The sequence below is a fragment of the Nycticebus coucang genome, chromosome 10 (assembly GCF_027406575.1).
Source record: "Nycticebus coucang isolate mNycCou1 chromosome 10, mNycCou1.pri, whole genome shotgun sequence".
In the NCBI taxonomy this organism is placed as follows: Eukaryota; Metazoa; Chordata; class Mammalia; order Primates; family Lorisidae; genus Nycticebus; species Nycticebus coucang.
This window is the reverse complement of record NC_069789.1, coordinates 44,064,218-44,076,413: the sequence shown is the minus strand read 5'-3', so window position 1 is coordinate 44,076,413 and position 12,196 is coordinate 44,064,218. Positions and strand designations below refer to the sequence as shown.

The 12,196-nt window shown below is 36.8% G+C and overlaps 1 protein-coding gene across 1 annotated transcript in view; it reads right to left on the bottom strand.

Annotated features, from left to right (window-relative positions):
* Window positions 1-816: 816 nt before the first annotated feature.
* GPATCH2 (G-patch domain containing 2) overlaps window positions 817-12,196 on the bottom strand; it is a 191,419-nt gene continuing 180,039 nt past the window's right edge. Inside the window, exon 10 of the mRNA XM_053606808.1 lies at window positions 817-1,885. Within this exon, the coding sequence (XP_053462783.1) occupies window positions 1,665-1,885 (221 nt within the window). The 3' untranslated portion in view covers window positions 817-1,664. The remainder of the gene's footprint in view (window positions 1,886-12,196) is intronic.

The window sequence follows — 12,196 nt, the reverse complement described above, 5'->3', positions numbered from 1 at the left end:
AAGGTGCAATACACTATTGCAAAGAGGTTTTGAAACCTGTTGCTGATCTCCCCCCATCTTTTCTCCCTTACATAGATAGGATGAGCATTTAGAAAAAAAAAAAAATCAGTTAAAAAATGGCCAATTTCCAGGTGACAAATGTGTAGAAAATAATCACATAATAGGGTTGCTTTATCCAATGGGAATGCTTCAAAAATTTACTGCATCTGGCAGTCTATAATCCCCTAACCTACCTGTTCTACCACAATACCCCTAGGAAGGAAGATGATTCTCCAGAAATATGTACATTTGACAAGCTATATAGGCTTTCCAATAGCAGGTTGACCCTTCCTCCCTAGGTGGCTTTGTTTTCTTTAGGGACCCATCTGAGAAAGGTCTAAGACAGCTCTTCTACAGCCTTTTAAAAACTCTTCTGGGGATTGACAAAATTTACAAAACCCATTAGAAAGTTGACTCACATGTATTATCTTTGCCTGTACTCAACCAATAAAGGCTATTACAAATGGAATAATAATAATTGTTATTAATTCTTCATAATAAAGATAACAAATCAAGACCTTAACAGCAATTTAGAATCTCTGATACTGTGAAGCAAATGATTCAGAAATAACTCAATACTAGGCACAGGATAAAAAAACTTGTTATGCTAGGTTTTAGAGTAACAGCTTGGACCTTAGAAAGGGCAAATCAGTACCATTCACTTTTTTTGTTCACCTTGTAAATGAGTTGGGCTTTTGCCAAAAATGTGAGTTCTTAGGAGAGCCATTTAAATCTTCAAATAAATTGATTCACTATTCTAATAAATTACTCCAATGATTAAAATTTAAAGTCAGTTTACTACACTTGAGTTGATCTTAAAAAAAAAATCAGTCTTTGGGAAGAGAGAGGTAGAAATAAGTTCTGGATTAATAGAATTTACAGTTCAGTCGTGGTGAATTTAAAAAATACATTTTTCTTTCAATAATTAGTTTATGTTCTAAATGAGGTAAAATTTATAAAATCTACATTAAAATAACATTGAGGGCACTCTGGTGATAGCAATGATGAGGTTTATTTTTGTCAGAACGTCCAAGGGAATCATGAATTGCTTGTTTGTCAACTGCAAACGTCATACTACACTGTCCAAGGATAGAAAATAAATGGGTATCACTCTGTTAGGAAATCCTCATGAAAATTCAAGGAATATGAAACTGTCAAGCATTTCAAACAAAGACCTGCTGAGGACGTCACTGATATGGTGATAGGTCTTTTGGGTTACAGTAGACAGGGATGGCAAGAAACGCAATCCTCCTGCCTATCCGATTTTAGAAACCTGTGGGTGTGCTCACATTTGCCTGGGCATTGCACACATACATGAATCAAGCAAAGTATTAGAAAGTGTATTGACATATGAGATTAAAATAAATAAGAGAACTGAGCTGCTTTTTATACCTAGAAATAGCTGGAAACTACTGAAAAAATGTCATGGGTAGAGGTTTTCACTTTAGCACCAGGAGCTGTGATGAAATTCCATTCCTCTCACTATGGCAGGAGTGTATGCAGGTAGGAAGCGAGTGACAAGTTTGAGGCAATTTCTGCTTCAAAAACAGAAGCCGTGTTGTAATTTTAGAACAATGGGATGTAGTGAATACAATCTGTAAAATATTTCTTCTTTGCTTTTCTTCTTAGGTGGACTTTCCTGAATTGGGGGCAGTAGTTGCAGGAGTACTTTTTGGTAGAGGGAATCCAAGTCCTAATCCTTTTGGCCTCTGCATGGCTTGAATAGGCTCAGAGATCCCCTTGCCTTCTCGTCCAAGGCCTGACCCAGGTGTCCAGCCCATATTTTGAAGCATTCTGTTTCCAATGTTATTTTCTAGAATTGGCTGGGCGTTTTCACCTACAAATCCTAAAACGATAAAACAACAATATATGTTAATTAGTATGGACACAGGTGAAGAATTTCTTAGGTTACTAAAAAAATGTTCGCCTAAGTTTTTTGTTTTTACTAAGGCACCAGGGAGGGGTGTTTATTTCTCTTTGGTACTCCTTGTGGTAGAGGGAACAATGGAAGAACAGAACGATTTTCCTTGGAATTTCAGTTCTACCACTTAGTAGCATGGTGAATTATTAACCTCTCTGGGCTTTTGTCTTCTCATCTGTAAAGCAGGCATAATACAGTATACACTGCCTGTTTCACAGAAAGTTGTAGGATCAGATGAGATCGTATAAAGTACTCTACAAATGCATTTATTTTCATTACTACGTTAGCCTCATGGGTAATTCTGAAAATCACCAGCTTATACCATTAATTATTACATTTGCCCAGGACTTCAACAGTCAACCAAACCAAACCAAAAGCACAACTGATGGCACCCTGAATTCCTAGGTATTTACATTCTTATAATCCTCTTCTTGTTATTTATTATTCGGTCTGTAACTGATACATTCATCTTTTAATTCCTTCTGCCTTCTCTTTCCCCTGACATGTTTTAATGACTACAGAATTAGGTAAGGTAAGAAAAACAAAAGAATATTGAAGTAGATAGATACATAGTTATACAGTTTTAAATGTAAAAACAATCCTCCTTATTCCTTTGCCCCCCTTCCTTCCTGTCCACCTCACCTACCTGGAAAATGAGATTTGCTAGTACTTAATAAGAGATTTAGATAGAGCACTTGTTCCCTCTGTTTTCTTAGCAAAGACAATGAAAAAATGCATCTATTTTAAGCCTTTCTCTTTGATGACATTTTCAAAGATAAGACTTTTAATTTGAATTTTCTTACAGGCCCTTATAGAAAAGGTTGAGCATATATACCGTATACTTGGATCTAGGGAAAAGCTTAGAAGTACTAAGTATCTGAAGCCAAGGATTCAGAAATAAATGGACGTCATAAAATTCAGGGAGTCATAAGAACCTGAATGCTTTCCCTCAGCTACAAGCGTGGTCTTGGTCTGGCTGCCCCAGCTGTGGCACAGGCTGGCTCTTCTCCTGAACTGGTCCATTTCTCCCTATTTCGTAGAAGCAGCTCTTGGATTATGGTGTATGAACAGGGAATATAGCAACTCTGGAGCTAACCGGAAACAAGCAACCAGAACTCCTAATTACCAGAGCATTTCTCATAGTTATTCAGAAGAAGAAAGTGATTATCAAACTAATATTGACAATTGTGTGAGGAAAAAAAAAAGGGATAAAGGTATCCTAAAACAACCTTTGCTCTAGTGAGAACATACTCAGCCCAATCTCTTACACCAGAGCTCAGATTTCCAGGGACATAGTGTTTGACCACTATTCCATCCACAGGCCTTCAGGGATACAGATACACTCTTTTCACGTATCTGCAGAATGCCTGTGGAGTGCCAGCTCAGTCCTGGGTCTAGCAGCACATTTCTAATCTGAAATGTGGACTGTGTTTCCTCCTAGACAGGATAAAATGGGCAGCTATTGACCAGACCACTCACTTCTCTCAAAGGCTTGGGAGACAGACGTTTCTGTAGTACCAGCTCACTCCCCTCCCCACCCCTTTGCCATTATCATTTTTTCTTCCCTGACTCAGGTTTATAACAGCACCTTGTTCCCTACCCCCTCCCACCCACTCTCCAAAGTTGAGACTCTGTTCCACTCCTTCTCTGACACTATGTTTGGGATGGTAATAGTGACAGAGAAAGATTCTAAAATATAATAACAATAACAAAAATATTAACTGGGGGCCTCCTGAGTGATCTAGTTCTTGGCCTGGGTGCCAGTTATACAAATGTCCAGTTTATTATTATTCTTTGAACTGTACATACACATTTTTTGTATTCTTTGTCATATGTATTTCACAGTAAACAATAAAATAATAAGAAATAGTGTTGAACCAATTGTATGTCTTATCTGGTAGTTTGTATCTGGCTTCTGGGAGAATCCATGTGACTCTTGTAAACAAGGCAAAATGCAAAGTGCTAAAGATGGCTTTTTTTTTAGTAACTTTAACTCACTTACTACAGAGTAATCATTAATTGATTTTTTTTTCTTTTATTGTTGGGGATTCATTTGAGGGTACAAGAAACCAGGTTAGACTGATTGCATTTGTTAGGCAAAGTCCCTCTTGCAATCATGTCTTGCCCCCAAAATCATTAATTCATTTTAAAAGCCCTTCATTAAATATTTGGTATTCTCAATCTTCAGTGCATTTTAGGACTGAGAATAGAATACATCATTGCCATTTGCCAAGTTCATACAGGGAGTAAGAACTGGATTCCACAATAATCAGTTGGCTTTGGAATTATCAAATGAATTCTTAGGGCACAGAAACAAATACCTTAATATGTAACAGAAAAAAACCTCAAACTACCTACAGCTTGAATGGCAAACTCTGATGTCAAAGAAAAATTCCTGACTAATATTTATTGCTTCAACAAGGCAAAATATTCATAAACAGACATTACACATCTGTGTGTGTGTGTATGAGAGAGAGAATATGATGGACCTCTTAGTTATAAAACGAAAAACCTTATGTCAGAAATATTACTTAATATAATTAAACACAATTAATCGTTTACATTGAAATCATGATTATGGTATTAATGAAGAAAGATCTCCACATTCTGTAATTTTTTCTCAACAGCTGAAGATCAGGTATATCAGGCTAAATAGCATATTAGCATTTTGCCTCAATCCCTGATTTTTTTGGTGATTGCCATGAATTAATTTAATTTCATCATAAGCTAAAAATTAGATCAGAGGTCTAAAGCTGCTCTAGGCTATACATCTGTTTATCCACATTTTTAACAGCTTGCAAAAGTTCAGGTTTAAAATTTAATATTTAAGAAAAAATAAGGCCAATTAAAATATCCCTGTAAAAATTGCTAAATTATGGTCAATTTTCAGTCTTAAAATGAATAGCAAATTATAATTGAGCAACTATCACAATTTTAAAATGTTGACATTTCAAGCAGGGTGGCCTGGGCTGCCATATTCCCATGCTTGTGTTTAATAGAGATGAAAAATAACTCATCTCTCTCTCTTTTTTAAAATGATATTTCCTTTCTCTTCATTATAAAAATAATATAAAAGAATAAAGCATTAGCTTGTACTTGGCAGAAAAAAAAGAAAAAAAGAGTAAAATGTAATTTTTCAAATGCTACATCTTTCCACATAGAAATACAACCTAAAAAACAAAGCAAAACAAAACAAAAGATTCTTCATTTTCCATAGAAAATGATTGTAGAGTGAGATCTACCGTTGGTCTCTCCTCCTTCTTTCATGAGATTAAGACTTGAGAGTGGAACAACTCAGTCTCAGCACACTATACACCACAACCATAATTTCATTTTCCTTCACTCCTGGCAGTGTTAAATCCTTTAAGTCCTTCCCTAGAAGGCTCTCCTGCTTGGGCAATTTTAGCTCGCAGTACACAGCCTGCTAACCCTTCTGTGTGCTCCCACTCCCAGCCCCCTGTCTGCTGGATCTCTTATATCCATTACAGCCGAGTTGGTCCTTTCCCCTCAAATCTTCCAAAGAGCACCATGGAGGGTAATTCTCTTGCATAATTGGCTCAAGAGATGAAAATCTTGTATCGGCCTCTTTTAGCCACTAATCTATCCAGCTGACTGCAAGCCTAATTGGCAGCTTGTTTAGTAATTTGGCTCCTAAAGTGTTGTATTGATGTTGGATAAACAGCCAATGGAAGGGGAGGTGACACATGCTGCTTCCCATATAACAGCTAGTACACTCCGCTCTGCCCCTACCCTATATTCAGAAGGCATTTTTAGTCCTGATCCCTATTTCTTCCCATCCTCTTTTTCCTATTACTCTACTAGCCAGCTCAGGAGCAGAGCCATTATTATTATTATTATTATTAGCAATGTCATTAAAACTTCAAGTTATAATACTGCCCTCTGTTCTCAATAATAATTTAGGTACACAGATTTTTGATAATTGTTCAGAACTCAAGGAACAGCACAAGCACCATTTAAGATGAGAGAAAGTAAGTGGTAGGTGCCCTACTCTGTGTCAAATGTATTATTTCATTCCTCAATACAAAAAAGCCTCACTAATTCAGACTAGACGATATTTTATCTGCAATACTGCAGACATTGTTCATGTTACTTTTGTTAACTAAAATCAGTTCAAATAGATAATTACTTAAAAATATAATGCACTTACTACCAGTTTTTAATTTAATTTCTGAAGTAATGAAATGTAGAGAATGAAAGATATGATTTCTTATGTTATGGCTATGTTATATATGTTATAGCTAAAATATCTAATAAGAGCACTCCCTCTTGCTGACATGACATAAATATGTTTGGAAGAGAGAGTGCTCTTATTAGATATTTTAGCTACAAAGACATATTTCTTATGGAATGACCAGGCATAAAAGAAGATGTGCTTTAAAAAAAAAAAAAAAAAACTAAAAAAGTGTTTGGGTGCAGTGGTTCTTATCTGTAATCCTAGCACTCTGGGAGGCAGAGGCATTGGATTGTTTGAACTCAGGTGTTCGAGACTAGCCTGTGTAAAGAGTGAGACCCCGTCTCCGCTAAAAATGGAAACAAAACAAAACCCCCTGCCAGTTGTCATAGTTGGCACCTGCAGTACCAGCTACTTAGGAGGCTGAAGCAAGAGGATCCCTTGAGCTCAGGAGTTTGAGATTGCTGTGAGCTATGATGATGTCATGGCACTCTATCCAGGGTGACAGACCCTCTGTCTCAAAAAAAAAGAACCCCTCCCCAAACCAAACCAAACCAAACCAACAAACCCCAAAAACTTACAATAAAACTGTATTGGTCCTGAAGGCCCACACACAATAATTATTTGTGATGATATAATGAGAACAATTTTTGGTCCACTTACTAAGTACCAGCCACATAGTATACTTGTTAGGTACATGACATTCTTTATTTTTATTCTTCAAAACTGTGCAAGGGGGAAGGTTTAATGGTTCTCAGAGAGGTGAAATAAAACTTGACCTTGACCACATAGCGAGTAAACTAGGATTCAATCTTTGTTAGTTAAGCTTACTACAAAAGCCTACCCACCTTCCATTACCTGTACTACCTCCCTATAAGAATTTTTATTAGAGATGATATGCAACCATTTAAAAAATTCATTGGGTAGTAATATATGGATTAAAAATATTAAATTCTTTTACTTTGTGTATTGGCAATATATAGCACATACACATTAACATACTTTGATAATTTGGAATATAATGATGATGTCTGCAGTCCTTATGACTCTTCCGTATCCATCATTTCTTTTGATCTTCCTTATTGATCTCAAAGGTACTTCTATTGGGCCTATAGATTAAACTGATGTCTGCAGAGATAATGCACCTGTTCAGAAATAACTAGTTAAAAATTTGTCCCACTTAGAACTTGAATTTAGGACATTTGATCCCAAATGTTACCTTTTCACCTATTGAACATTGAACTCACAATAGTATAGCACCCACATTTTCTTGTCTTTTTTTAATTTCAAAATATTATTATACCTTGTATAATACTTAAGTCAAGGGCTTGGGTATGCCAGTCACCAGAATAGTGTTTGTTGTATCCAATAGGTAAGTTTTTATCTGTCACCACCCTCCCCTCCTTTAAATGGCTTTGCACTGGTTTGTGCACATCTATTAGTTCCCACTTACTAGGGGAGAACATATGGTGTTTCATTTTCCATTCATGAGATACTTCACTTAGGATAATGGTCTCCAGTTCCATCAAAGTTGCCACAAAGACTTCTTTTCTTTGCGTGGATACCCAGTAGTGGATTTCTGTGTTGAATGGTAAGTCTACATTTATTTCTTTGAGGAATCTCTATATTGTTTTCTATAGAGGCTGTACTAGTCTGCAGTGCCACAGTGAATAAAAATTCCTTTCTCTCCACATCCACACTAGCATCTATCATTTTTGGACTATTGAGTAATGATCATTCTGAAAGGGTAAGGCAATATCTCATTGTAGGTTTAATTTGCATTCCCCTGATAATTAGTGATGTTTAACATTTTTTTCTAATGTTTGTTGGCTATTTGTCTATTTTCTTTTGTAAAACTTCTGTTCATGTCTTTTGCCCACTTTTTTACACAGTTGCTTTTTCTTGCTGATCTGTTTGAGTTCTTTGTAGATTCTGGATGTCAGTCTTTTAATGGTCAGATGCATAGCTTGCAAACATTTTCTCAAAGTCTGTAGGTTTTCTATTTACTCTGTCGATTATTTCCTTTGCTGTGCTTTTAATTTTTTTTTAAAGTTTTCAAATTTAATTAGGTTTTTAAAGCTTTTAAATTTAATTAGGGCCCATTTTTTTTTGTGTGTGTGTATTTGCTTTTGGTGTCTAAGTCATAAATTCCTTCCTTAGGCTGATGTCTAGAAGTTTTTCCTATGTTTTCTATTAGAATTTGTATGGTTCCATGCCTTTTATTTACTTTGAATTAATGTTTGGTGAGAGATAGGGGTTATGTTTCATTGTTCTGCATGTGGCAATTCGATTTTCCCAGCACTATTTATTGAATAGGGCTTCCTTTCTCTAGTCTATGTTGTTGTCTGCTTTGTTGAAGATTAGTTGGTTGTAGGTAGATGGTTTTATTTCTAGGTTCTCTGTTCTGTTCCATTGGTCTACATCTCTCCTTTTATACCAGCACCATGCTGTTTGGGTTATAATAGCCTTGTAGTATAATTTGAGATCAGGTAAAGTGACGCCTCCTGATTTGTTCTTTTGGCCTAAGATTGCTCTGGGTAGGCTCGGCACCTGTAGCACAGTGGTTATGGTGCCAGCCACATACACCGAAAGTGGCAGGTTCAAACCTGGCCTGGGCCAGCTAAACAACTGCAACCAAAAGTAGCCGGGCTTTGTGGCAGGTGCCTGTAGTCCCAGCTACTTGGAAGGCTGAGGCAAGAGAATTGCTTAAGCCCAAGAGTTTGAGGTTGCCGTGAGCTGTGATGCCATAGAACTCTACCGAGGGTGACATAGTAAGACTGTCTCAAAAAAATAAGAGTGATGCCTGTGGCTCAGTGAGCAGGGTACCAGCCCCTATACTGAGGGTGTCAGGTTTGAACTCGGGCTCCGTCAAACTGCAACAAAAAATAGCTGGGCATTGTGGCAGGCGCCTGTAGTCCCAGCTGCTCAGGAGGCTGAGGCAAGAGAATTGGAGGTTGCTGTGAGCTGTGAAACCATTGCACTCTACCCAGGGCGACAAAATGAGACTCTGCCTCTTAAAAAAAAAAAAAAAAAAAAAGATTGCTCTGGCTATTTATTCTCTTTTGTGGTTTTCAAATGAAGCTTAGGATTACTTTTTTTCTAGATCTGTGAAATACAATGTTAGTATTTTGATGGAGATTGCATTAAATATGTAAATCACTTTGGGCACTATGGACATTTTCAAGATGTTGGTTCTACCTATATGTGAACAAAGGACGTTTTTCCATTTGTGTGTCACTTGCAGTTTTTTTCATCTGTCTTTTGCAGTTTTCATTGTGGACCTCTTTCACCTTCTTGGTTGAGTACATTCCCAGGTATTTTATTTTCTTAGTAGCTATTGCGTATGAGTCCTTGATTTGACTCTTCAGCTTGACTGTTATTAGTATATAGAAATGCTACTGATTTGCATACATTGATTTTATAACCGAGACTACTTGTCAATTCTTTTCTTTTTGTGAAGTCATTAGGGTCTTCAGATACAAGACCATATTGTCAATAAATAGGGATAGTTTGACCTCTGATTTGTATGCCCATTCTTTTTTTTTTTTTTGCCTTATTTCTCTGGCTCAGACTTCTAATACTATGTTGAATAGAAGTGGTGACAGTGGGTATCTTTGTCTTGTTCCAGTTCTTTGGGGGGAATGTCTTTGACTTTTCCTCATTCATTATCATGTTGACTGTGGGTTTGTTATATATGGCTTTCATAATTTTGAGGTATGTTCCTTTTGTGCATCGTGTTTTGAGGGATTTTTATCATGAAATGTTGCTGGATTTTGTTGAATGCTTTTTCAGCATTTATTGAGATGATTATGTGGTCTTTGTTTTTACTTCTGTTTATATAGTGAACCACTGTTTACTGATTTGCATATGTTGAACCATCCTTGCATCTCTGGGATGAAACCACTCGATCACAGTAGATTACCTTAAAAAAATTTTTTAATGACACACTGCTTTCAGAGGGATATCGGACCCCGGGTCGCCTCAACTCTAACCGAGCTTCTCCAAGACACATTGTGATGAACCTGTCCAAAGTCAAGACAAAAGAAAAGATTCTGCAAGCTGCCAGGAGTAAGCGCCAGTTGACCTACAGGGGCAAATCCATCAGAGTTACCACAGACTTCTCTAATGAAACTTTCCAAGCAAGAAGACAATGGTCATCTACCTTTAATCTACTTAAACAGAACAATTTTCAGCCCAGAATTCTGTACCCTGCTAAGCTAAGCTTCAAAATTGACGGAGAAATCAAATCATTTACGGATATACAAACATTGAGGAAATTCGCCACAACAAGACCAGCTCTACAGGAAATACTTCAACCTGTTCTGCACACTGACCACCACAATGGATCAGCAGCAAAGTAAGAACTCAGAAACCAAAGGACAGAACCTAACCTCCACACTGATGCAAAAGATAAAACTAAGCAATGGACTCTCACCAAATAAGACGAATAGAATACTACCACACTTATCCATTATCTCAATAAATGTTAATGGCTTGAATTCCCCACTGAAGAGACATACATTGGCTGACTGGATTAAAAAACACAAGCCATCCATTTGCTGTCTGCAAGAAACACACCTGGCTTCAAAAGACAAATTAAAGCTCCGAGTCAAGGGTTGGAAGACAATTTTTCAGGCAAATGGAATTCAGAAGAAAAGAGGAGTTGCAATCTTATTTTCAGATACATGTGGATTTAAAGCAACTAAAGTCAAAAAAGACAAAGATGGTCACTTTATATCGGTCAAGGGAAAACTACAACAAGAAGACATTTCCATTCTAAATATTTATGCACCCAATTTAAATGCTCCCAGATTCTTGAAGCAGACCTTACTCAGTCTGAGCAATATGATATCTGATAATACCATCATAACAGGGGACTTTAACACACCTCTTACAGAGCTGGACAGATCCTCTAAACAGAAATTAAACAAAGATGTAAGAGAATTAAATGAGACCCTAGACCAACTATGCTTGATAGACGTGTATAGAACACTCCACCCCAAAGATAAAGAATATACATTCTTCTCATCACCCCATGGAACATTCTCCAAAATTGATCATATCCTGGGACACAAAACAAATATCAACAGAATCAAAAGAATTGAAATTTTACCTTGTATCTTTTCAGACCATAAGGCACTAAAGATGGAACTCAACTCTAACAAAAATGCTCAACCCCACCCAAAGGCATGGAAATTAAACAATCTTCTGTTGAATAACAGATGGGTGAAGGAAGAAATAAAACAGGAAATCATTTACTTCCTTGAGCATAACAACAATGAAGACACAAGCTACCAAAACCTGTGGGATACTGCAAAAGCAGTTTTGAGAGGAAAATTCATCGCTTTAGATGCCTACATTCAAAAAACAGAAAGAGAGCACATCAACAATCTCACAAGAGATCTTATGGAATTGGAAAAAGAAGAACAATCTAAGCCTAAACCCAGTAGAAGAAAAGAAATATCCAAAATCAAATCAGAGATCAATGAAATTGAAAACAAAAGAATCATTCAGAAAATTAATGAAACAAGGAGTTGGTTTTTTGAAAAAATAAATAAAATAGATAAACCATTGGCCAGACTAACTAGACATAGAAAAGTAAAATCTCTAATAACCTCAATCAGAAACGATAAAGGGGAAATAACAACTGATCCCACAGAGATACAAGAGATCATCTCTGAATACTACCAGAAACTCTATGCCCAGAAATTTGACAATGTGAAGGAAATGGATCAATATTTGGAATCACACCCTCTCCCTAGACTTAGCCAGGAAGAAATAGACCTCCTGAACAGACCAATTTCAAGCACTGAGATCAAAGAAACAATAAAAAAGCTTCCAACTAAAAAATGCCCTGGTCCAGATGGCTTCACTCCAGAATTCTATCAAACCTTCAAGGAAGAGCTTATTCCTGTACTGCAGAAATTATTCCAAAAATTGAGGAAGAAGGAATCTTCCCCAACACATTCTATGAAGCAAACATCACCCTGATACCAAAACCAGGAAAAGACCCAAGCAAAAAGGAGAATTTCAGACCAATCTCA